The 26,911-nt window shown below is 42.4% G+C and overlaps 1 protein-coding gene across 7 annotated transcripts in view; it reads left to right on the forward strand.

The window, feature by feature from the left end:
* Window positions 1-16,166, forward strand: part of LRRK1 (leucine rich repeat kinase 1) — a 142,213-nt gene extending 126,047 nt beyond the window's left edge. For 6 of the 7 annotated variants that reach the window (XM_085850106.1, XM_085850104.1, XM_085850103.1 and 3 more), the window contains 6 exons: window positions 5,146-5,263; window positions 5,554-5,670; window positions 5,797-6,324; window positions 8,859-9,256; window positions 14,732-14,827; window positions 15,210-16,166. In XM_085850106.1, the coding sequence (XP_085706232.1) occupies window positions 5,146-5,263; window positions 5,554-5,670; window positions 5,797-6,324; window positions 8,859-9,256; window positions 14,732-14,827; window positions 15,210-15,387 (1,435 nt within the window). In that variant the 3' untranslated portion in view covers window positions 15,388-16,166. Of the gene's footprint in view, window positions 1-5,145; window positions 5,264-5,553; window positions 5,671-5,796; window positions 6,325-8,858; window positions 9,257-9,862; window positions 9,967-14,731; window positions 14,828-15,209 lie in introns of those variants that run through there. The other variant, XM_085850107.1, reaches the window with a different exon arrangement.
* Window positions 16,167-26,911: the final 10,745 nt, after the last annotated feature.

Raw genomic sequence — 26,911 nt, forward strand, 5'->3', positions numbered from 1 at the left:
TTAGAGTGGTGAGTCGTTCAGCATTGTAACCCTACTCAAGAAACTGCTTCAACAACACCGACATTCTGAATGGAGCATGGTACATGATCATGATGATGATGATGATGATAAAAACCTGCCACAGATGTTACTCTTTCTTTGTAGTTTCCAGCCAGAGTGACACATTTTTTTCACAGCAGTGGACGAGTTTACTGATCCCATGGAATTAAAGCAACAGACAGTGTGGTACACTGGTTAGATTGTATGCCTGCTGTTGGGTTCATGGTTTGAGTGGTGGGTTTGTGATCCTAGGATCCTGAGTTCAAATCCCCTTGGCTGTTGAATTAATACCAGGTGGGGTTGACTCTGCCTGTCATCCTTCCGAGGTCGGCAAAATGGGTGCCAGCATGCTGGTATCCTGTGTCAGAATGGCGACCTGTCCAGGATTGTACCCAATAGCCAAGCAGACTGCTTAGGCAGCACCAACGCTCTGCAAAGAGTATGGTCACAATGGATGGTTAGATTGTATGTTCTGTGTCTTGGACATCAGCAGTTTGATTCTGACCCGAGATGAGACATACCAAAGACTTAAAAAATCATATATACAAACTATATCACTTCATTGCTTAACACTCAGCATTTAGAGGATAGAGCATGGATCAGCCCCATTAGTTTGCATTGCATTGGGGAAGGGGAAGGGAGGGAGCAGATTTCTCCTTAATTGCCCCACTGTCTCTGGAGAGAAAAGTGAAGTCACAGAGATGGGAAGCTTTGGGAAGTGACATCACTTCCCCCAAGGTCAGCAACTGTTTGTCTGATGTCAGGTCCTTTGTTACCTTAGGTTATTTTTTCACCCCTGTCTTTCTGTTTGTTTGTCTGTCTGTCAGCAGGATATCTCAAAAAGTTTGTGGACAGATTCAGATGAAATTATGTGGACAGGTTGTGTGTGTGACAAAGACAAATTGATTTGATTTTGGTGAAGATCCTAATCCAGATCTGGATAGTAGAATTTTTAAGTGATTCTTCACCATTGAGAGATGGGGCAGTTCACGATATACTGCACAGTACAGCATGTTATATTGACATCTCAAAAAGTTGTGGACGAGTTATGACCAAACTAGGTGAATGAGTTGGTTAGGTAACAAGAGCAAGCCGATTCGATTTAGGTTAAGGTCCGCATTCAGATCTAGCCTATCAGTGGGACACAAAACCTAAACTGTTCAGCCTGGCGGAGGTATGTGCTCTATGGAGTGCCATTCTAGTTGTCTCATCTACAGTATTTGCCTACACGTGCGTGTTGCAACTCATCCATAAGCCTTAGACCATCTTGAAAGAAGTCTTGTTTTTACCTCTGAAACATTGAAAAGCGAAAAATTATTTTCACCTTCCACCCCTCCCCGACCCCACAACTCATCCTTTACGGATGTGAAAAAAATTGAGTGTTCTGTAAAAAATGTGATGATCACAAACTTTAAATTCTTCCAGAAAATTAATCTTTTGATACCACTTTCACAGCAAAGTCATCGTTTAAAGACATCAATGTGACATTTCACCCGGACAGCTTCCAACTCTAGTTCATTTGTCGTCGTGATTCACAGGTATGGTTTTTAGCTCGCCTGTTCGAAGAACAGAGAGTGATAGTGATACCCCCGGCGTGAGCGTCAGCGTGAGCATGAAAATGTTAAAGTTTTCAGTGCAAGTTATTTTTTCCTTTCTAATGTTTTTTTTATCTACCACACTATTTTTTATACGCCTGATATATATATATATATATATATATATATATATATATATATATATATATATATATATATATATCGGGGCATATTACGTGATTCCGTCCGTCCGGCTGTCTGTCTGTCTGCCTGTCTGTCTGTCCATCCGTTCCTGTCCGCACTCTAACTCCCAAAGTTTTCAACTTTCATGTTTCATATTTGGTACATAGGTACAGACTGGAGACGGTGTGTCGAGATATACATTCGTCATCTAAAGTGGTTGCCATGGCAACCAGGATGCTGTTTTCCATGTAGTAGCACAAATCTGTATATACCTTCTTGTTCAGGCATATATTGTGCTCACTTGAGCTCTTGTTACTGATTACAATATACAAATACATATATTGCTTTAAAATTATTTGGATCAGATTTCACTGCAATGCTTTATAGAAAAATATTAATTATTAGACGAGTCTTTTAAAAACGATAAATGTATAAACAGGAGAGCATTGGGTGGCTTTGACACCACTCTGGTTAAGATCTCTGTATGGTTCTTCTGCATTATCCCCTTTGCTCCAATTATCACTGGTACAATTTCAGAACTCTTCAGCTTCCAAGATCTTTGATTTCATTTTTGATATCTTGGTATTTGGTCATTTTCTTGATTTCTGTGTTGTTTATGCAAAAATCGCTGGGTACCAGGACGGAACAACTCGATTAACAATGCCTTACTCTCCTGTTTTTTTTTTTGAACCTAAGTACTAAATCCAGTCGCAATGGTTTGCTTTCACCAAAATGAAGAACAATCGAAAAGATCACTGTAATATTCTGCCACATAATGAAATAATTAGTGAAGAGTGGTGAAGACGGACTTGATTAAAATCATGCCAGTGCAGAACTTCAATTATCACAACAGAGAAAACTATTCTCATCTTTGGTCTTGTTTTACTGTAGCTGCAAACCTTCCCATCTTAGTTTTTATTCTGAAAACCTTCTCATCTTTAGTCTTAAGAATACAAGGCACTGTTGCTGTATTATTTTGGGTGTCCTCAATTAATCCTTCCTTTAACCGATGCAGACCCAACGTCTGTAAATGAGGAAAGTTTACAATGCTGATTAGAGAAAGAACAATATTGTAACAAAGTCCAATAATGCACTTCAAGAACTCTGACGATGTTGGCAAGCAAGCCCCCAGTGATCACAGGAGGAGGAAGAAGTCACAGGGCCATCACAACTTGCAGTGAAGCAGTGCTCCACCTCAAACGGCGCTGAATGGTTTACTGGTGTTAGTTAAAGTAGAAGTCCAATGGATTTTGGAAAAATCTGCATCACATGCCTAATCCTCAAGCATCAATCTGGGGTTATCATTTCAGTATATTGACAACAAGCTCGAATGAGCTAAGATCCTCGTCCTCTTAATTATGACGTCATAAAAACGAATATGACATCATTGTGATGTATCAGGTTTGCGATAAATTATCTGTGCTAATGCCCTGTTCGATTCCCGCAAACAGAATTCAAAAAACTTGCCTAGTTTCGGAGATAATGGTATAGGCGATTTCCATTAGCGGAGATATTTTGACGTCATAACTTTTTTTTTTCTCGGAGGAATTTTCAAAATCGGAGATGGTTACTGTCTGCGCAGGGTATTTGTACATATATATGCCAAGTTTCAGGAAGTTTCAATGAAAACTGTAGGCTGTGAAACAAAAAAGTCCACAAGAACAACAACGTGAGTAAGACTTCGAGATCCTCCACGAGGATCTAAAAATGATGTTTGAATCAAAGCTGAATGGATATAAATGGGAATACTCTATGTTTGACTGTGTAGGGTGTGTTCCAATCATTAGCTTGGAGGTGAAAGTATCGGTTTTTTTCCTTTTAAATTTTTTATTTATCATTATTTTTAATTTTATATGCCTGCTGTTGGCTCAATGGTTAGGGTGGTGGGCTTGGGATTCTAGAGTCCTGAGTTCAAATACTCCTTTGTTGTTGAATTAATACCAGGTGGGGTTGATTCAGACTGTTATCGTTCCAAGATCAGCAAAATGAGTACCAGCTTGCAAGGATGATTGAGCCATTTGAGTATCCTGCATCGGAGTGGTGACCCGTCCAGGATTGTGCTCAATAGCCCTGGAGACTACTTAGAGAGCTCTGATGCTCTGTACTGAGTATGGTCCTGATGGATGGATGGATGGATGGATTTTAAATTTTGCATTGAGGTTATATACTGTAACAAGCACAGATGTGTCCTTTATGAAGTTCCCCTTTAGGTTGGTGTAGGAATTTGTAATTTGACCATGGTGCCGGCGATAGCTCGCTTACTCTTTGCGAAGGACACTGTGGAATCTTTAACCTCCACCAACTAACGCCAGCACATGCGACATCAGGTTTAACGTCAATCCGAGGGACGACACACATTAATTAACAATCCTGCCTGCGAAACACCTGGATGACGGTTTATAGCTTGGTCAGGATATCAAACCCAGGCTGGACAGCTCAGAGGCGAGTGTGCGTACCTCCAGAATCTAGGCTATTCTGCCAGTGCATTCCCTGTGAATTATAATTTGCCATTCCAACCAGGAAACCTCCTGAAAATCAGGCACCACAAAATATAAGAATGTTCTGTCAAATATATGTTTAGACACTGGAGATATGGATCTCTGACACACAGCAGTTCTTGTTCACTTACGGGATAGATTTAAGTAGCTTTGCAGTACCTGGTTAGACATCATCCACGTTCAAATACCATTCTATGGGAAGTGAAGAAAATTTTCCAACCCCTGTCTGTGGCTCTATTTTTTTCCTCTGTCTGCCTTTTCCCCGTTTATCTTCCTTCTTTTTCTTGTTCAACACAGTGTATGCAAATGCAAAAAGGTTCTGATCAGTGTCAAGACGCACAATATTGTAGTTTTTGTTCAACATTTGGCATTATCACCATAATCCTTCTTCAAATTGATGCACAATTATTTGGACATTTAAATACAACAATTGTGTTATTTGTGTCCGAAGTGGAGCAAATGTAAAGTTCAAAAATGTACCCCGAATGCGTATAACCATCGTTTGAGACTACCTATTTATTATTGACTCATGCCCTGTTATCTATTTCTCTGCTGATGCCTGTTAGTGAAACATCATGACCGTTGCTGCACAATATGACCTTTGGGTGATGGTCGATGGCATTGCCCGGTGTATACACTCGGTGGTTAACTTGTGCAACAGAACTTGAACATTATTGCTTCATCATATGCAATATTTACATTCGACATCAAAAGTAATTGTAGACACTTGAAGACAGTTTTTTTTTTTTTAAGATTGCAAACTATCTCGAACTGTCTCTTTTTGCAGTTTTCATTTGGAGCTTGTGACGAGGGGAGGTGGAATGAGGTTGCTGGGTTTAGTTAGTGAGACGAGTGTCAGTTGTGCTTGCTAATTTGATGCTCCATGACAGGACATATAGCCTCGTGAATACTGAGCATGCTGTGCTGGAAACGGAGAGAATGGCTTGTGCGGGGGGCAAGGTTACCTGTTTTGCCAAGGTTGGCAGCGCCGTTTGGCTGGGCACAAAGGTGTGTGTTTTTTTCCCTGATGATGTTTCACTGAACTTGTTTGCCATAGCTTTATTAACAAGACCATTGTCAATTGTCTTATGGAGTTGATGGAGAGAATGACCAGGATTAGAAAGGCAGAACTTCAGTTTGAAGTTTCTACCAGCAAACCTTTACTTAACAGCGAGCCATGTAAGACGATTAGCTTGATGGTATGGAGCTTGATGGTAAGACGATTAGCTTGATAGCTTGATGGTAGCAAAACGTGTCCTGTTGTCTGTCCTTTCACTTTTGCTCCTGCTTATTCCCAGGAAATGAAGATTGAGGTGTACGTGCTGCAGGAAATGTGTCCATTAAGAGCTCCAGAAGTTGTTCTAAGTGTTCCGTCTCAGGTCACTTGTCTGCTGGCCCTGCCTGAGGCACAAGACGTGAGCAAGTCTACAACTGTAATACCTTCATAAGGTTTCATTAGCTCATAGACGCACACAGTAATCAAAGGTCTTTTTGTAAGCTTTTCTTTTAAGGATTTCTTTGCACTCCACTCTATCCTCCAGGATGAGTTCTCCGTATTCGCAGGCCTGGAGGATGGCAATGTGGCTGTATTTACTGGGTCTTGCTGGAGACCTGATAGCAACTGCTCCTTCGTATGTCCCAGCTTTGCCAACCTCTCCTTATTTGGAATCCCTGAGCAGGACCCACGACAAGCTTTGTCTGCTGTGCGTGCCATGACATCAGCACTTGGACACTCTGAAATCTGGTTTGGCAATGGGCCTGGTATCATGGTGCTGAAACGGTCAGGCCTTCGCCCAAGTCGCCGGCTTGATGCCTGCACAGAGACTTCTTCTCGCCTGATCTCAATGGCGACTATTGTGGAGAAAGACAATGATGGGAAAGGGACAACTGACAAAGAGATGGTTTGTGCATTGGATGATCATACCAATGAGGTGATCATGTGCGATGTTGCACTGTGCATTGTGGTGGCTCGCTACCGTTGCGGTGTTGAAGATCCCCTGTTTGATTCATTTATGTTGGACATGAAAGATATGCTCATCGTGAAATCCTATGGTTCTCGAGGACTACAGGTATGTCTCCACATATAATATAGATAACAGCACTGTGCAAAGGTCTTAGACCACCTTGAAGACAAACATTTTCATTGTCACATTGGCATATTCCTATCCTACTTTATAAAATAAGGCAATTCTCTCTATGTATGTACAGTACGTCTGATATTTATGGAATCAAAAACTACTTTGCCAATCTCCACCAAATCTTGCATCCGTGCTTGGGGTACCCAGGGTCAGGTCATTGGCATCGAAGACGACTTACAAATTTTCAGTGCACACGTGCATGTCGTTTACTGACCCCTGCTGAAGAAAGGGGGGATTACCGGCCATGGTATAAGAGGAAGCGGGTGTTTCTAGTTATGATAAATAAAATGTGTTGCAATGATCATGTTTGATTCAAGAAACAAGAATGAATTGTATACTTACAATGTTCCCATCATGTACAGCCTTTTTGGCTGCTGATTGCATCATTGGTTAAGGGTGCAGCTATGTTGTTGATGCAGTGCCCCTTTTACCAGTACACTGGTGCTCATTTCACCGACCTCGGAAGGGTGACAGGCTGAGTCAACCCCCTGGTGTTAATTCAGCGGAAACAGGGCTCGAACTCAGAACCCTAGGATCCCAAGCCACCCTGGGATCCCAAACCACCCTAGGTTCCCAACCCCCCACCCAACCGCCAAGCCAATGCCAGGCTATTACAATTTTAATGCATGAAATTTCGAAATGTGGTGTGACCACCTTTCCATGCAACACAACAGATATCAGTTTTGGAATGCTTTCCTGCAATTTCTGGAGAAATTCCATTTGGAGATTGATCCATGCATTCTGCAATGTTTCCCACAATTGGTCTTTTGATTTTGCTTGTTTTTCATTTTCTTCCTGTTCAAATAATCCCAGACAGCTTCTATGACGTTTCAGTCGGGATTTTGAGGGGGCCATTCTAATACAGTAGTTATAGAGTTCCTGACTGCTTGTCTTTGTAAGTATGCTTTAATGACATTTCTAGTCTGTTTGTTGGGGTCGTTGTCATGCTGGAAAACAAAGTTGTCAGCAATTAGCCTTCTTTCTCATGGTGCTTTCTCAAATACTAATCCATGGTGGATTAGGATCTGCTTGTACTTGTCAGCATTCATTGTGCCTTCATTTCTCATCCAATCACAAACACCAGCAGTAGAAAAACATCCCTAAACATGAACAGAGCCTCCACCATATTTCACAGTAGGCTGTAGACATATACCCTTATATTTCTCACAAACCCTCCTTCTGACGCACAACCTTCTCTTTGTTCCAAGTATTTCAAACATTGACTTATCACTCCAAAGTACTTTTCCCCACTGTTTAGCATCCCAACAATTACCTTTCCTCCACTTTAATATTCATTTTCTTCTTGCTTTGATGTTTCACCGAAAATCCCAGAGCTTTAGCTTTTGTCAATTTGTTCCCCTCTTTTCATCTTTATAATTGAAGCTCTTCTTCATACTCAGTGATCTTAACTATATACCTCCAGCTCTTTTTATATTTCCTCTTTCTGGAATCAAACGGAAGATCAAATACCATATTAGAGTCATCAGAAGGAACCCGAAAAAGCAAAGAGCAAAGATGGAGTCATCAGGAGGAACCCGAATAAGTAAAGAGCAAAAATGGAATCATCAGGAGGAACCCGAATAAGTATAGAGCAAAGATGGAGTCATCAGGAGGAACCTGGATAGCATTTGGGTTTCAGCGGTCACTCCACTCCCCTCAAACCCATCCAGATGCAGCCAAGTGAGCCTCACAGAAAATTTTCTGCAAGAATTCACTTCTCCTGAAACAGATAAAGAGTAAAAGAGATAAAAGAAAAAGAAAGAATTTGAATGAATCAAGAGAAATGTGAAAAAAATATAAATAAATGTGAAAGGAACAAAGAACAAAGATGTTGTGAGGAACACGGATAAATAGGTTTCAGCAGTTACTCCCCAGTACAGGCTCAAATGCAGCAACAGGTACAAGCTACCAGTGTTCCATCAGAACTGCACTGCGTACTTGTTTTCTCAAATTTGTCTCATTTGTTGACAAACACTACCATTTCCTTCCAACCATTCCAACAATTACCCTCGTCTGTCACTGTTCATAAAACCTGCTCTCTTCCCCACTTTCTGCCAAAGTCCTGAAATTGTAACCTAACAGATCCTTCCATGAGCTTCTGCATTAATCTATTTGTCTTTTGCCCTTTGAGTAGATGGTTCAAATTTGCGACGGTGCATACAATCATTTTTGAAAACACTCATTATTGTGTTACAATTTATACATAACCAGCGAGCCTTGAATGCATGCCCCTCAACTAACTCTTATTATCAAGCTCTTTTAAGTAAACCTCTAAATCTCTGCAATCCACTACATTTATTCTGGTTGTTGTTTTTTCGAAGACACCTTGACTCTTCCTCTAATTTGACCGGTTGTTCGTAAATAACACAAGATTGTATTTTGTATCTTAACTTATTTTTAACAATCAGAAACTTTGTTAACGGAGCACTATGTGCAGAGTTGACTTGTCATGGTTCTCCGCTCAGGTTCTGGTAAACAATAACTCAATTGAGGGAGAAGAGCTTGAATCCTTCATGCTGGATTCTCCTTCTCAACTTGAATGTGCAGTTACATTTACCACTGGGAATACAGCATCAGCAACCGCAACTACAGTGGCTTTGGATGCGACCAAATGCAAGCTTTCAACTACGACTGCGACTTTGGATGGAACTTCGACCACAACCATGACGACGATGCTGGATGGAATTCAAACAATGAATATGGCATCAGCCCAGGTAGAATGGATAGACCGAACAATGAACGTTCAGCTTGAAGGAGATGGTATTGCACATGTGGAGCCAGTAAGACGTCAGAAGACCCTGATGGAGGAGAACTTGACAGCTGTATGCATCGTTGCTGTGCATGATTGCATATGGGTACCAAGGTGAGCTCGATGTACCATAGCATAGGTACGTCTTGCCAATCAAGTACGAAAACACATAAAGTATCAAATTATACTCATAAAGTTCAACTATATGTATACACATGAACATGATATGTTTTATTTTAATACAAAAATACAACAATTATGTGTTGGTTTATATAATGGTGGCCTCATGGTTTATGTCTATGCAACACGTTGTTGTTGTCTTATATCATTCCTGGAGAATGCATATACTGCATTTGGCCATTATCGTATCGGCTCAGAATGAACTACTTTTCAAACAGTGTGGTGGGATCTTTAAAGTACCCCCATTATATGCTAGTAGATGAGACAGCCAATGTAACATCCCATCTGAAGAATGGTTTGTTCAAGGATAGATGAGTTTGCAGTCGGAATAAAATCGAACTTTGGCTCCAATTTCAAGGATACCCCGATTGGCATTTCAGCAGTTGTCCATTCAAATCCTGTTGAATGCAATATAATTAATGCTTTGCATTCTAAGCTTGCTGGCAACATGGCCTAGTGGTGTGCACATTCGCCTCGAAGCTGTCTAGCCTGGGTTTGAATCTTGTCCCAGCTATAAACGGTCATTCCATTGTTTCACAGGCAGTGTGATTCATCAATGTGTGTGCCATCCGTCCTGGGCATCCCATCTGCCAGCATTAGTTGATGAACATTTAAGATTCCATGGTGTCCTTCGCGAAAAGTAGGCAAGTGACCGCCAGAACCATCTTACTATAATTCACCGTCTGTCCGTCTGTCCGTCTGTCTGTTCCCAGGTACCGCAAAAATGGCTGAACTGATCCCAACTATTTTTTGGGTGTGTAATCCTGGGACCCCTTGGAAGAAAATAGGTATAAATATAATAACGTGACCCCCTTGATGGCTCCCATAGGGAGCGGGTGCTTCTAGTCTTACTATAATTCACCGTCTGTCTGTCTGTTCCCAGGTACCGCAAAAACGGCTGAACCGATTGTAACCATTTTTGGGTGCGTAATCCTGGGACCCCTTGGAGTAAAATAGGTATAGATATAATAACATGACTCCTCGCCGGCTCCCGTAGGAAGCGGGTGCTTCTAGTGAACAAAATTCTAAATTCCTGCCATAACCTTGTATTCCACCTGTCCCAAGGGAATGAAGTGCAAAAGGGTCAATCCCCCCCTTCCCCACCCAAAGGGGTCGCTATGCCCCTGAGCCAGGCATGCAGATTAGTAGTAGTACTCATAGTAGTCGTAGTATTCTAAGCTTATGGAAGAATAGAAGTAAAGCTATTCTCAGGAAAATTACCATGTCACGATTGGATTGTCAGTAAAAACCCAGTTCGCACACTAATAACCTTCAGGTGATGCTCCACCTGGTTTCATGTACATATGTTATAAGTCCACACAATGGTTGACCTACTGCCCTCAGGGAAGCATGGGATTGCACTAAAATTCTGCTTATGAAAATGCACCCCTGGAAATTCCTCGAAACAATATATTTCAAATTTGGAACTTGGAGTGATGTCATGCATTATATGATGCAATTTTCCACAATCTACTCTCACGGACGAATTCAAGTATATCATCGAAATATTATTTGAGTTTGGAGGATCGGATCACGTGGACTAAACAACTCAAAATCTGGAATGAAATCTAAAAATGTTAAGAAATCGGTGATGTTTCGTTTTTTACCAGTATGTGCCATTCCCAATCAGCATGGTCTCACTTGCCAAGCCAGCCATTCCTGATCAACCATTAAATTGGAATACTTGCTTGGGTGCTCAAGCCACTTGCCAACCGTCCTACAGTCGATAGCGGTACAGATCGTGTCCCGAATGGGATGGACAGTCAGCAGTTGCTACAAGGTAGAAGTACATATGGGTATATTTGGATCTGTGAAGGGACTCTCCGCGCGTGCATGCCTGCATGCTTGATTAAGGGTGCTGTGGTGGCAAAGTTTCATGCCGTATCTTATGATGCTGATGATGGGTGGTGGAGGTTTTAGCTTTTAAACGAAGCAGCGTATGAGCGATCACGTTTAGCTTTGTCCTCGTGACTGTTTCTGAAGCAATTTGTTATTTACATGAATAGAGTGTGCATTACAAAGGTTATATGGTTTCTCTTTGTCAGTTTCAAAGCAAAATATATGTGATAACACCCAATTTCCGAGCCATTTGCCATATTAACATGTTTTCTAAATTACCAATCCAAATTTTTTCCACCCATCACATGACGATTGGCAGCTGTTTATAAAGATTGATGTTGATGCACATGTCCCTGAAACGTCTAAAATGCAACGTTGTTTTGATAATTTGTTTTCTGAAATTCTCCCAAAACAAGGGTGAATGCTACTCCAGGTTTTTGGGTTGTATACAGTACGTACTGCAGTACAGAATCACACTGACTCCAACCTGCCAATTCCCCTAAAATTGCCGATATCAGCCAAGCATTAATATATATATATATACATATATATATATATATATATATATATATATATATATATATATATATATATATATATATATTTATATATATTGTGTGTGTGTTCAATGTTCATAAAGCATAACATTTTCTCTCTGTTACCTTCTCTCTCTTTCTTTCTCTCTCTTTCTGTCTCTCTCTCTCTCTCTCTCTCTATCTCTCTCTCTCTCTCTCTCTCTCTCTCTCTCTCTCTCTCTCTCTCTCTCTCTCTCTCTCTCTTTCTCTTTCTCTTTCTCTTTCTCTTTATCTTTCTCTTTCTCTCTCTTTCTCTCTCTTTCTCTCTCTTTCTCTCTCTTTCTCTCTCTTTCTCTCTCTTTCTCTCTCTTTCTCTCTCTTTCTCTCTCTTTCTCTCTCTTTCTCTCTCTTTCTCTCTCTTTCTCTCTCTTTCTCTCTCTTTCTCTCTCTTTCTCTCTCTTTCTCTCTCTTTCTCTCTCTTTCTCTCTCTGTCCCAACCTCATTTTTACTCCTCCTCATACAGTGCAGCACCCTACCACACATCCCTCTCCCTCTCTTGCTCTCTCTCACCAGATGTGTCCGGGTGGTGATTATATCTCGATGGTGTTTGTCTCCAGGCAGTGCTTATGTCCGGCGATGTTTTTCTTCAGATGGAGTTTATTTCTGGACGGTGTTTGCCAGCGATCCTGTCCAGGTGGTGTTTGTTTGTCTCCGGACGTGTCTGGGTGGTGTTTGTTTCCGGACGGTGTTTGTCTCCAGACATGTGCGGATGGTACTCATCTCTGGATGGCTTGGTTCCGGACACATCCGGGTTGTGTTTGTCTCTGGAGTGCTTGGCTCCAGACACATCTGGATGGTGTTTGGACATGTCCGTGCAGTGTTTATGTCTGGGTGATGTTTGTCTCTGGACAGAGTATGTTTCCGAATGTGTCCGGGCATTGTTTATCTCCAGACGGTGTTTGTCACTGGACCTGTCCGGACGGTGTTTGTTTATCTCTGGACATGTGCGGGTGTTATTTCCAGATGCTGTTTGTCTGCAGGCCTGTCCTGACAGTGTTTATTTCGAGAAATGTCCTGCCAGTGTTTGGCTGCAGACTGTGTTTATCTTTAGATATGTGTGGGCAGTGTTCGTCTCTGAACGGTTTCGCTCCAGACACGTTCTGGTGGTGTTTGTCTCCGGACCTATCTGGGCGGTGTTTGTTTGTCTCTGGGCCTGTCCAGGCAGTGTTTGTTTGTCTCCGGACTTGTGTGGGCGATACTTATTTCTGGGCGGCTTGGCTCCGGACGTGTCCGGGTGGTGTTTCTCTCCGAACGGCTTGGCTACAGATGCGTCCGGATGGTGTTCTTCTCTGGACATAGCCGGGCAGTGTTTATGTCTGGGCGGTGTTTGTCACTAGGTGGAGTTTGTCTCCAAATGTGACTGGGCGTTGTTTATCTCCAGACGGTGTGTTTCTCTGGATATGTCTGGGTGTTATCTCAAGATGGTGTTTATCTCCGGACCTGACCTGGCAATGTTTATCTCCAGGCATGTCCTGGCGGTGTTTGTCTCCGGACTGTGTTTATCTCGAGATATGTCTGGGCAGTGTTCATCTCTGGACGGCTTGACTGCAGACATGTTCGGGTGGTGTTTGTCTCTGGACATGTCTGGGCATTGTTTATGTTGGGGCGATGTTTCTCACCGGACCTGTCTGGCGGTGTTTGTTTGTCTCCAGACCTGTCCTGGCAGTGTTTATCCCCAGACATGTCTGGACGGTGTTTGTCTCTGGATGTCTTGGCTCCGAACGTGCCTGGGTTGTTCATCTCCAGACATGTCTGGCGGTGTTTGTTTGTCTTTGGACGTGTCCAGGTGTTGCTTATCTTCAGATGGTGTTCGTCTCCAGACCTGTCCAGGCGATGTTTGTCTCTGGACCTGTCTGAGCGGTGCTTATTTGTCTCTGGACCTGTCTGAGTAGTGCTTGTTTGTCTCTGGACCTTTCCGAGCAGTGCTTGTTTGTCTCTGGACCTTTCCGGGTGGTGTTTCTTTGTCTCTGGACCTGTCCGAGCAGTGCTTGCTTGTCTCTGGACCTGTCTGGATGGTGTTCGTCTCCAGATCTGTCCAGGTGGTGTTTATCTTTGGATGTGAACAGGGGGTGTTTGTCTCTGGACGGTTTGGCTCCGGACACGTTTGGGTGGTATTTGTCTCTAGATGTGTCCAAGCGGTGTTTATGGCTGGGCGATGTTTTTCTCTGGACATGTCTGGGCAGTGTTTGTCTCTGGATGGAGTTTGTCTCATGACATTGTTTATCTCTGGACAGTGTTTGTCTCCAGACCTATCCAGGTGGTGTTTGTTTGTCTTTGGACCTGTCCAGGCAGTGTTTGTTTATCTACAGGTGGTGTTTATCTCCAGAGGTGTCCTGGTGGTGTATATTTCCAGACTTGTCCTGACAGCGTTTGTCTCCGGACTGTATTTATCTCTGGACATGTTTTGACGGTGTTTGTCTCCGGACTGTGTTCATCTTTGGACATGTTTGAGTGGTGTTTGTCTCTGGACTGTGTTTATCTCCGGACATGTCTGGGCGGTATTTATAGTATGACCAGGAGAAAATGGATTTCAGACATTATTTGGGTTCCGTCTTCACTGTTATTCTCTGCAGAATCATTTTGGTGAAACAGTACGAATCATAATTAACGCTCCACTGCACGTCTGCCTTTCCTTCCCCCCACCCCTCCTCTCTCTCCATCCCTCCTCTCTCTTTCCCCCTCCACCTCCTCATCCTCCCCACCCCTCTCTCCCCATCCACACCCACCCTCCTTTTCTCCCCCCTCTTAGTCTTCCCGTCGGCGATGTGATGAGTGGTAATTGTTCGTAATAAATAAATAACAGGATGTATTGACATGAGGAAACCATGGTGGTAAAAGCCAGTTCCATTATATTTGACGACTTTGTATGAAAGATTCCAGGTTGGTGTTCATTTGATGCATTTACCTCCTGCTTACATAACCATTTGCTTCCTGTTGAACCTCCAAACTCAGAACCATCACAGCTTAGCTGCCTGATGACTTTCCCTGTGTGCAGACGTGGTGGAGACATCTTGGTACTTCACGTCAACAAGAAAGAAGGTGTGGGCAAAGTGATCGCCAGACTGCAGGCCCCAGTAGCAGAGAAGTACAGGTAAGTTACATTGGAGTCTCATAACCACAATAAGCTTATCTCTTGTGTATCTTGTCAGAGTGTAGCTCAGTCGGAGATTAGTGATGTCGCTCTTAAATAGCTTTGCAGTTTGTCTCATATTGTCTCCAATTGTGTACCAAAATCATGGGTTGTAGGAAGATGTGAACCTGTTGGCTTTTGATTTGTGGGTGCAAAGGTTTTACCAGCACAGAGCGTATATCCAAGACTTCCAACAGAGGGAGATTGGCACATTTTGTGAAACTGAATATCACAGAATGTTTAATCAAAGATTAATCTAAATAATATCAAATAGCTATTAAGTGTTATTTTACAAACAGCCAATCGAATGGCAATTTTGCACTCTCTCTCTCTTTATTGACAGTGTTCTGAAGTCAGCAGGGGCAGTGTTGGGTGGTACAGTTGTGTGCAACCATATCTCCTCCCTCGGATCCACAATGCTTTCCATCTGGCACCCCTGGAGCTCAGATGATTTTGAACTTTTCTACCGATTTCATGATGACCTGCAGGCTCTGAGCAGACCTTCAAGGACCTGCAGCTGAGACAAATGAAAGTTTGCTTTCCAGTTTGAATTCTGTGATCCACGACGTGTCCGTCACCTCTTTATGATTTGTGTGTAAACGAGGTTGAGTTTTCCTTCCAGCTGAAACCGTCAATTAAGAACATGATAATCCAGACAGAGAACAGTATTTATAAGCACCAACTTTTTTCCCCCATGGCTTGGAGAATGTGTTTCAGCAATCAGGGAACTTTCATAATTAGATAGTACTGTTGTGAGAACGTCATGACGCATAAAATAAAGGGCTTTCACTTTGTCCGAAAGCACATCTTTATTGTAGCGAGCCAGTGAAACTTCAGCACTACTGACAAGATGGCCTACTCACCTCTGAGCTGAGCTTTCACTCACCTCTGACCTTCATCACCCGTGATGTGTCATCAATGTACGCACCATCCCTCGGATAGACATTAAACCGTGCCTCTCATCATCCGGCTCTAGATGGTGGACGTTGAAGATCTCATGATGTCCTTCGTGAAGAGGAGGCGAGCTATCGCCAGCAACATGGCAAAATTACAAATTCATGCTCCAACCCACAGGGACTACTGCATCGGCGGCACAGCCGTGCTCCCAGCGATGATGCAACTACCAGCCGCAGGCTGCATACAAAACGAAATGAACTTCAACACTGATAACTCAACTTCCAAATACAAATGACAAAAGTTACTCACATGAGATTTTGAACTAGGATCCTGTAAATATGAATGAGAACATAGTTTGGTTTTATTATTTTCAGGAAGAAAACAAATAAAGACAGAAAAATGGCTATTTGGTCTGTGACGATTAAACAACATTTTCATCCCACTACTAGTTCCTTTAACCTTTTGAACCCTGAGCTCCTTGGACTTTCGGGTCCGCAACTCTGGACTCCGTGGAGAAAAATCCGGGCGCTTTGGCATATAGGGGGTTTGAATAGCAGCTAGTAAACCGGCCACTTGGGTATGTGGAGGTTTGAATCACGGCTGGTAAAACGGCCACTTGGGTTGAAAGGGTTAAAAACACAGGTGATGCCCCATAAGGGAAAAGGTAAACATTTTGGTGCATGAGTATTTGCGTCGTGATGGTGTGACCTCGGGTAGTTTTGTTTATTGTCTTAATTTGATGTGTCCCAATGTCATTCTCTTTAATGTGCTGCTCGTAAAAGCTTTGCCGTGAATCTTAATTATAAATTTGAGTTTCCTTACAAAGAACTTCAATGCAGGAGGAAGACATTATAGGGCCATCAACCCTGTGCTCTGGTAGTTTGTCCGTGGTCTGTTCTCTTTAAATGCTGATCATCAAGCAAGGAATCAGCATTCACCATTTTAAAAGTTTGATATGACCCAGTCAGGGTCAGGTTGGAACCACCGACCTCCCAGACCCAGAGTCAATGCTCTAACCATTGCACCACCACATCTGGTCTTAGACAATGTACACCAGAAGCAGGTGAAGGAAGGTTCTTGTTGTCAAAGTATCGGTTGCCTTTCGTTGTCGAAGACGTCCCTTCTCGTGATTTGCAAGCACTCAGGTGCATACATTTGTTTAACGTTTACGAGCTGCAGCGCACACAGCAACCACACTCTGAAGCTGCAACTAATGTTACTCAACCTAGTCTCATGGGCTATCTGAGAAAACCAGATCACTTGCTGCCTGCACTGACAGAACGATGACCCCAAAAATGATCCACCAATCAATGACCATTGGGTTCGTATTTACTGCTCAGTAAACGGAGGTGCTATTGGGCACAATCCTGGACGGGTCACCACTCCGACACAGGATAGCAGCAAGCTGGCACTCATTTTGCCGGCCTCGGAAGAATGACACGCAGAGTCAACCTCACCTGGTTTTAATTCAACCGCAGAGTGGGATTTGAACTCAGGATCCTAGGATCCCAAGCCCACCACCCTAAGATAATGGTATGAGAGGGGAGTAGTGTCCTTGTGCTTTTCTTTTCCAATGAAATATTAAATTTGACAAAACGTGCTGTAAACAGGCTGTGCCCATTAATCCTCCGTCATCCCTGACCCACATGTAATCTGTTGGCTCATGCAGAATTCCAGGCTGTTTTGCCACATGGTGTTTAGGAACAGACACATCTGGATGGGTTGGTTTGTGGCTTGGAGTTGGAACTTCGATAAGACTTTTCTGCTCTATTCATAACCACAATGGATATGTTTGTTTGTCTTGTTGCATTTAAAAAGCATCCCTACTATAATGTGCAAGTATATGAAAAACTTTAACGAGTTTTAAAACTTTAAAACTTTAAAACTTTAAAACCCTGATAATCGTTACTTATACTGGATGGGAATATCGTTAATAATGTTTTTTTTTTTTACTTTTATAAATGGTATGCTTTCTATTGTCAGCTTTTACTTTTATCTTTTCTTTCACCTTTCAACATGATCTTGACGTGAAATGAAAACTGCATTTCCCTCTTCTCTTTTTCTCCTTCCGCTTTCCTCTCAATCTCACAAAAAAAAACACCTTGCTTTAGTTATGGCTCAGTGATGATTATGCTGGCCGAAGGCCGTGCTCTCGGTAATTGACCAGTTTCATGAGGGTACAGAGGGTACCCAATTGTTTTTGTTGTTTAGTTTTGTTTTCAGCCACACTTTTCAGGTTTATTCGCTTTTAAATTCGTTTTCTCCACAACTGCTTGAGCGACTAACACGAAACTTTGAATGTAAGAGCACCTTACCCATGGATAATTTTTTTTATGATTATTATGATATCATCGGTCATGTGGTACGGTAGCCATGTTGATAAAAATGAAAAACTTTGGACATCTTCTCTAGAACTGCTCAACGAAAAAAAATTTTAACCTTGGCACAGAATGATGAGGAACTCCGTATCAGAAACATTTGTTGACGACGAAACCATTGGTACCTTAATGATGACATCATAATTGGATGCGTAGAATTCTTCATCCAATCGATACAAAAAATGTTGAGGGTCATCTATGAAGAGATTGGTTAAGAGAGTTAAATTTATTATGTCATTGGTCATGTGCTATGGCAGCCAGTGTGACCACTCCTCATCTATCTATAATTCCAGCCGTGTGTGTGTGTGTGTGTGTGTGTGTGTGTGTGTGTGTGTGTGTGTGTCTGTGTGTGACCGCTGTTTCTCGACAACCACTGGTCCGATATAAATGAAACTTGCCAGGTATATTGCTGGGGACCTGAGGATGTGCCTTTTCAAGGTTTGATATTAATCGGACAAGTGATTCCCAAGTTATGGCCATTTATTTACCAAACCAATGAAAGGACACATTGCTGTGTAGGCCGGTGCGCGGCCGCCCAACGATGACGTCACATGCCGTGCCGGTTACGATGGGGATCGGTGCCTTAGTTACCGTGGCATAGGAGTGGCAATGGTCAATGGCAGCGAATGTCATGGCAAGCAAAGACAGGGAGGTAAACTTGATTTTAATGTGGATTTTAATTAACTCTGTGTGTGTGTATCACAGCAGTTGTTAATTCAATACAAGCGATAATTTGTGGAATGCATGTGAACATTCCGTACGGGCACGCACCACTTCCGGATAGTGATGACTTACTGTATTCTAATCATTTCTCGATTTCTTATGCACATTTATAGATAAACACAATGCCCCAATCCAGTCGTCATTTACGAGAGCGAAGGAACGGACTGTGTGGTTGTTTGAAAGTTTTTTTTTTGTTTTTTGGGGGGGGGGCTTGCACGTACGGGCACGCGAGAGCAAAGGAACTGCCTGTGTAGTTGTTGTTTCTGGCTCGCGGTTTGAAAGTTTTTTTATTTTTATTTTCTGCACGTACGGCCACGCACGTATGGGCACGCGAGTGTGAAGGAACGGCCTGTGTGGTTATTATTTCTGGCTCGCGGTTTGAAAGTTTTTTTTTTTTTTTTTTTTTTGGTTTGCACGTACGGCCACGCACGTACGGGCACGCGAGAGCGAAGGAACGGCCTATGTGGTTGTTTCTTTCTGGCTCGTGGTTTGAAAGTTTATTTATTTTGCACATACAGCCATGCATGTACGGGCACGCACGTATGGACATGCACGTACGGGCATGTACTAGTTTTCATAAATGCCAAGGTGAGCCAATGAAAAAAGCCAAGAATTCACAAGGTTTCGGAAAAGCGATGATAATAGAAAACCAAGACGCGAAGGTGAACAACGAATAGCCAGGATCTTGTGAAAAAAGCCAAGGAATGGTCACACCATAGGCAGCCATTTTTTTTAGAAAAAAAAACAAAAAACATGAAAAATCTTCTCTGAAACAGCTGAATAGATCAAGGCGAACCCTTAGGCTTTAGAGGTATGATCGACTATCCATGTGGAACAAAAAGTTCCCAACTATAATGTCTTCAATGTCATTTGGCAGCTTTATTGGATGCAAGTGAAAACCTTTAAAAAATCTACTTCTCTCAAACCGCCAAACCGAATGACGCGAAACATTAACTATGTCAGCGACTACCTTTGGGGATATATGATTGATGGCTAAAATGTCATCAGCCATGTGGTCCGGCAGCTATATTTGAATGAAGGGAAATATTTTTTACAACATTTCATTGAAACCACTTAACCTATTGATGCAAAACTTTACAAACATGATCCAATACCATTGCTGCACATCATGTGAAAACAATTACACCATCGGATATGTGGTTTGACAGCCATATTGGATACAAAAATGAACCTTATGCGATCAAAACAAAACTTCACAAGCATGATCGACCACCCAGTTAGAATCAGGTGTTAAATTTATGATGTCGTCGGTTTGGCAGCCATATTTGGTTCTAAAAACAGATCCTTTAAAAATATTCTTGGCCAAGACTGCTTAACAGGTCGATGCAAAAATTTTATATATGTACATATATATATATATATATATATATATATATATATATATATATATATATATATGATTAAATAAACTTTGATCACAAAAATGGCATTGGTCATGTCGTCGAGCTGCTATATTGGATCAAACCTTAAAAAAAAACTTATTTTGTCAAACTGCTGAATCAATTGATGCAAAACTTAAGGTATAATCATTGAGTACCATGACAATAAAAGGTTGATCACTAAAACCTCGTCGGATAGGATGGCATTGTCATTTGCATAGATATCGTTCGCTACCCAGTGTAACTGCTCCCAGTTATAAACAGACGCTCTAGTTTAATATAAAATTACAATGAGTTCTCTCAAAGGGAACTTAAATGCAAGAGGAGGCCATTAGGCCCCTCTAGCCTGTGCAGTGATTGTCAATCTATGGTAGGTTGTCCATGCTCTCTTCTTTTTTAAATGCTGAACGTCAAGCAAGGAAGCAGCACGTACCGTTTTTAAACTCTTTCGTATCACTCAGCCCGGGTTCAAACTGCTAAGCTCCCAGACTGAAAGCAGACGCTCTAACCCAGGGCAGGATTTAAAGGGAAGCAAAAATACAGAGAGTGCCCTTCAGCAGGTAAAACAAATTGAGAAGAATTGTGTGGATGTCAAAAAGGAGACAGAGGAACAAAAGGAAAGTCTTAGGAGGATCTTGGAAGACAATGTCTCCCAGAATTGGCAAAACGTGAATATAATTGAGGAATTTAGCAGAAATTGCATGAAGGATGTGGAGGAAGGGAAAACAATTGAGGAATAAAGAAATGAGATCGTGCGAGGCTTTCAAGAGATTCAGAGATGGAAAGAAACAACTGAGATGGAGTGGAAAGACAAGGAAGTGAGAATCAAACTGGAGGACAAAAATATGAGTAGTGATGAGAGATGTAGAAAAGGGGAATAAGAAAAGGGATGAAGAAGAAAAAGAAAGGGATCATCGTTTGAAGAAAAGTGGAGAGGGAAGAATCAAACGTGAAAATAAGCTGCAGGCTAACATGTGCATCCTGCAGAGACTGTTACAATGTGCTGAGAAAGAAGCATGATGCTTGGGGCAGCAGGTGCAAGAACAAATGATAATAAGGGAGCAACTGGAGAAGGACATGAACAACCAGCAATGTGACTTGAGTGAACTTAAGCAGGAATATGATCAGCAAAACATGGCCGTAGGAAGGTTGACCCAGGAAAACCGACAGAAAATTGCTGAACGAAAGGCTCGTGCAGAAGAGATAAGTTGGCTGAAAGAGGAGATGAGCTATGTGAGTAAACTGAGGGAGATTACAAAGCAGGAACTACAGCAGATGTGGAAGAAGATGGAAGGAATGGAGAATAACATGGAAGGGATGGAGAAGAAGACCAAAGAAAAACGAGCCGAACGGAAGCAAAGGAATCATAACTGTGTCAGGAAATGGAAACGCAGCTCTTCGAAAGGGAGAGGCTGGAGGAGAAAATGAAAAAAACAGCAAGCTGAACTGGAGCAGGAGAGGCAAAAGAAACATGAATTACCGAACAAATTGGGGGCTGTGGTACCAGCACCTGAAGAAGGAGCAGCATCTCTGCAGGACTTGATGGCTAGGAAGAGCACAAAATTGGTCCTTCAGTATTAATATATAGATAGTGAGGCCCCAAAACTTGAATGAAAAGACTTCTTCAAGGAGAATGTTTGGAAAGTCGATGGGGGGGGGGAGATTTGAGATGGTCCTTTTGGAGAGACAAAGCGAGAGTGTGAGATTTGTCAGGATTGAAAGACATGTTCAATGTGTGGGACTCGCTTGTGATTTTATTCAGATCTGCAGAGAGTGAAGAGGCTGCTGCTTGCCTGTCTGAGGGATGACAAATGGTACAACAGAGGGTGAAGTCATCAACAAAGAGATAAAGAGGATTTTCCAGACAGTCTGAGAGATCATTGATGAAAATGAGAAAAAGAACAGGGCCCAGAACACTGCCTTGAGGAACTCCAGCCTGGACAGGAAGAGGAGATGAGGCACGTGTTGACTGCGACAGGAAAGGCAGTTTGCGAGCCATGAGTGGAGATTGACCTGGATACCATATGAAGAGAGTTTAGTGAGCAGGTCAGGCTGCCAGACCATATCAAAAGCACACGATATGTCTCGGGATATGGCTTTGATCTCCTGTCTGGAATTTAGGAACTCCATCCATTGTTGGGACAGCATAAGCAGCAAGTCCAGGGTAAAGTGACCTGGTCTGAATCCAAATGCATGATTGGAAATCAAGCCATTGGAGAAGAGAAAGGATTTGATGTCGGAAGCGATTTATGGATTCCATGACCTTGCTGATGATTGGTCTGTAGTTGAAGGGATCTGTTTTTGCACCTTCTTTATGGAGAGTGATATTATTTGCTGATTTTCAAGCAGATGACAGATGACCTTTAATGAACAGGTAGGTGAAAAGAACAGAGAGAGGATGAGGAACTTTGTGGAAGGAACTGAGATTGTCTTCAGTTGGATTTGCCTTCTATAAGGCAAAGGCAAGTTGTTTCAGGACAACTGCCTTGCCATGAGCTTCAGTGTACATGGACAGGAGGAATGGTAGGACAACTGAAGACGAAATGGGATCATAAATCTGTACATGCGAGAGAGAGCAAATTTCTTTGGAAAAATTCCCTGCATGAATTGATGTCGGAGAGAGTTGAGATGAGAGACCAATCTAGAAGCTTGATTGCTCCTTGAAGTCCTTGCCAGTCGGCCTGAGTGAAATGCCAGACTCGTTGGTGCTGAGGTGGTTCTCTAACATAAGCCTTAATCTAAATAGTGATTCTCAGCCTTAGCTCCCTCCTGATATTGAGGTTAATTTAAGGACTTACCTTATCTTTAGCCGATTTGTATTTTAATCATAAATCCTATTATTACTGCATATTTTCATCTTCATGAAGTTTCATATCCTGTTCAGAACATTTATGCTGCCGAAGTAATCTCATGGCAAGGAATGTACTGGGTGGTTTGTGTTTGCCTTTCCAGTGGTCATCAGCACAATAATTTGTTCAGGATGCTAGGAATAACTCACCCACTCTTCCTTGAAAGCTACCCTGGCATCTTTAACATCCACCAACTAATGCTCATAGCTGGATTCCCTGTTTAACATCCATCTGAGCGAGGACTGGATGCATTGATTCAACGCAATTCCAATATTTTATTGTCGGGTCGATATTTAAACCCAGACTCAGCAACTCCAAAGCGGAAGCTTAAAAGCAAACCCCAACCTTAACAGCTATCCTTTCAGGCCACTAATCATGTTACACTCTTGTGGATGAAATTATGATGTCATAGCTATAAAATACTTATAGAAATGTTACATCTCTCATTGAAACTCATCGTTAATTTCCTTCGCGTCGTTAACCACCATGTGGTAGTGTGATTGTGCATCTCATGACAGATGATCGTGCTGGCGTTTCATTTATAAGGAGCACTGGTCTTGTTGGTGGAACAGTTGGTGTTGGGAATCCAAAACTACGTTGAGTTGAGTTAAGGGGTAAGAACACAAGTCAAGGTTATCTTGTTTATATTGAAATACAAATCCCTGAATAACAAGTCATGACACCATTAGAGACTGATAACCCACAGCACAGTCCAATATTTATTCTCTTCTGGCAAAACTGACCTTATTTTGAGTACAGCATGTGAAGGACGTTGAGTTTTTGAAGATTGCACGAAATAAGTGTTCGGAAGTAAATAGAATGAGCATATGTTTGATTCTGCTTTCTGGGCCATTCTTGATTCATTTGGTTGTCATCCTTTTCTCATTTTTCATCTTTTGGGATGGATCACTAAGTATCTTAAAAAAAAAAATACTTCTCAGCATTGATTTAGAAAAGCTTGTAATGCTTTAATTTGTCCAGCAAATTAATGATTTTGTGGGAGGGGGGACAATTACCTGGGATGATGATCACCCTTAAAGGGCAATGGATTTTTACAAGTTCACATTAACGCCAGGGCAGTGCTTTTTCACCTTTAATGATGTTTCATCAGTAAAATTAAGACTGTTGATGTGAAACTTTTGAAAATAAGTCAGAAAAATCTGGAGGACACTGAATGGCAAAAGTGCTGAAAACTCCAAAAAACTACTTCAAAACTAGGTGAAGGTAGAAGAAAATAAAAGAAGAAATAAAAAAATGAATGTACAGAATAAGTAAATGAAAAAAGGAGTAAATAAGAGAAAGGCCAACAAAAATAGTTATGATCACGGGTCGGATAACTCCGATGCCCAACAAATCTATCAAAAGACCACGAATGTCATCGACAACACTCACCTCTGGCCGGATCTTCACGCCAAGGGTTGGTTTACCGTACCTGTGAGATGAATAGAGCAGATGAGGAACCATGTCGGTGGCTGCGTAACAAATATTAATTGGCTGAGCGAGTGAACCTGCATTACATGCCGTGCCCTATTGTCTATCAAGCCAATCAATCACTTGGGCCAATTGCCCCAGTGGCATGATCTGATCAAACCTGAGCAGGATAAGTCAAGATATGATATCAACTCTTTCATGAATTTATTACACAAGGAAGAAATTGGTGGGAGAAATGGCTGTTGAGGAATTGAAGCGGGAAACTGGTGGGAAAAAATCAGGGGACGCAAGGTAAGTAATATTCACAAATGTACATGCACATATACATTGCCATTTATCCCCAAAGCAATACACCTGCCATTGGGATACCTCACAACAATTACTTAACACTTCCACACAAAATGCCTTGCAACAGCTGAAGAAGCCAGAAAGTGCAGGAAGAGGGGTGAGGAAGAAGTAGTTTGTGGTCTTCTGCGAGGCCCAATGCATCTTTCACAACCCCAGCTGTGATTGTGGTCGCCCCGATGCCCGGCAATTCGAGTTTGCCTCCCGCACACTTCCTCTCAGATTCCTCCGTCCGCTCCGTTAGCTCCCCAGTCGTGTGTGGGTGCTGGATGTTCTTGGGCCGAAAGCGATGTACTGCATGTCTGAGCGGGAATATTGTCCGGTCTTGCAAGGAGAGCAGCTCCGTGGTGGCGTGGCGGCAGTCAAGTTGAGATGAAGATGTACTGAGCTCAGTATGTGTGTCCATGGGTGAGGTGTGAAAAGCTGTGGAGAGAACGATGGAATGAGTTGAGGAAGAAGAAAAGATAGAGAATGTCAGAAAGCGAAGAAGAGGAGAAAGAAAGGTTGAAAGGAAAGTCGAGAGAAAGGTAGGAAGAACAGCGAAGGAATAAATTTATAGTCTGTTTGTCAAAGAAAGAACTGTGATCTCAATATTGCTCTAATTGAATCTGCCTAATCTAAATCTCTGTGTGAATCTCCCTCAAAATCTCCTGTATCTCTGAACTCCCCAATCTCTTTTGTGAGATCTCCCTGAACTGCTGTGAAATCTGTTGCATCTCACCTTTATTGACTCCCCCCCCCCACCAGACTTGTCTCTTGAATTCAGGTCCCTCCTCCCCCAATTAGTCTGCGCTGGTGGGGGTGGTCAGGGCCCCCCCTTGATGGTGATTGGCTGGGTCTTCGCTTTCTGCCTGACAACGCAGTTACATTGGGCAGAGGGGGGACTTTTGCTGAGGTTTTATCCGGAGGGGAGGGGCGAGACCACCCACCCATAAAGGGTGATGGATTGCTTGTTTTCAAACAGGAGGGAGACAAGGCAGGTGTTTTGAGAGCAATGCAACAAATTCTCCACTGAGGAAGATGCGGTAATTCAATGTCAGCGCAGTGTATATGTGTTGTGAGAAATGGTTCGAGTTGAGGACGTGCAGAAGGGAAAGAACAGAAACTTATTCGAACTCACATTCGCAATGCATAACTTTAGCCATTGAAGACGATGTATTCTAAATTACGAAACAGAGTACTGAAGCATAACTAGCTTTAAACCTATGTGAATGTGCTCTATCCTTCCCAGGGGTTCATAACCGTCCTTCCTGGGGCTCACAATCTGGCACCATTAATAATCTGGCACCATCAATGCTCCATTCACCAGCATCCATTCGACGAATAACAATCTAATTTACATCACCCAAATCAAGAGATGAGCTAATTGTTCCCTTTTCAAGGCTGCATAATATGACAATACAGAAGGGTTTTCCCACATGCATGGAATTCAATTAAAGTGATGAGAAATTTGCTCGATTTTTTTATTGATCTCGCGGTTGTATTTGTTGTTGTTAGTGTTAGCTTCACGGTTAAGGAGAATGTCTTAAGTTTTTAGGCTCTTGAGTTTGAGCCCCAGTCGTGCTGTTAAATAATATCAGGTGGGTTGTTTCAGCCTGTCCTCCTTCCGAGGACGGCAAAACGAGTCCCAGCTCAGTGTAAAGAGGAGGCACTTTATCAGCGGCATAGCCGTGCCCCCAGGAATGATACAAGCAGCAGCCATAGGCTGAATCTATACGAATACGAGTGTGTGCGTGCGTGCGTCCACAACTCCAAAACCATGAAACGAAGCAGCCTGAAACTTTGCGTGCAAACTGAGGGAACTCCAATAAAGTGCATGAATGAAAATTGGGTGTTTGGGTTAATTAAAACACCTCTTTTGAAGATAATTAACAACCTTATTTAATTATATTCTTTATCAGGAGCATCCTTAGCCACCTTGCTCTATATTGGGTATTAAGGCGTTTCCTGGGTTACCTCGTTGGGGTCTGAAGCCACCATGTTTTTTGGCCTGCTCAACCATGCCTAGACTTGGAACAGGCC

Source organism: Eptatretus burgeri, chromosome 12, assembly GCF_056783735.1.
Source record: "Eptatretus burgeri isolate ZD-2024b chromosome 12, Ebu_testis_v1, whole genome shotgun sequence".
Taxonomy (NCBI): domain Eukaryota; kingdom Metazoa; phylum Chordata; class Myxini; order Myxiniformes; family Myxinidae; genus Eptatretus; species Eptatretus burgeri.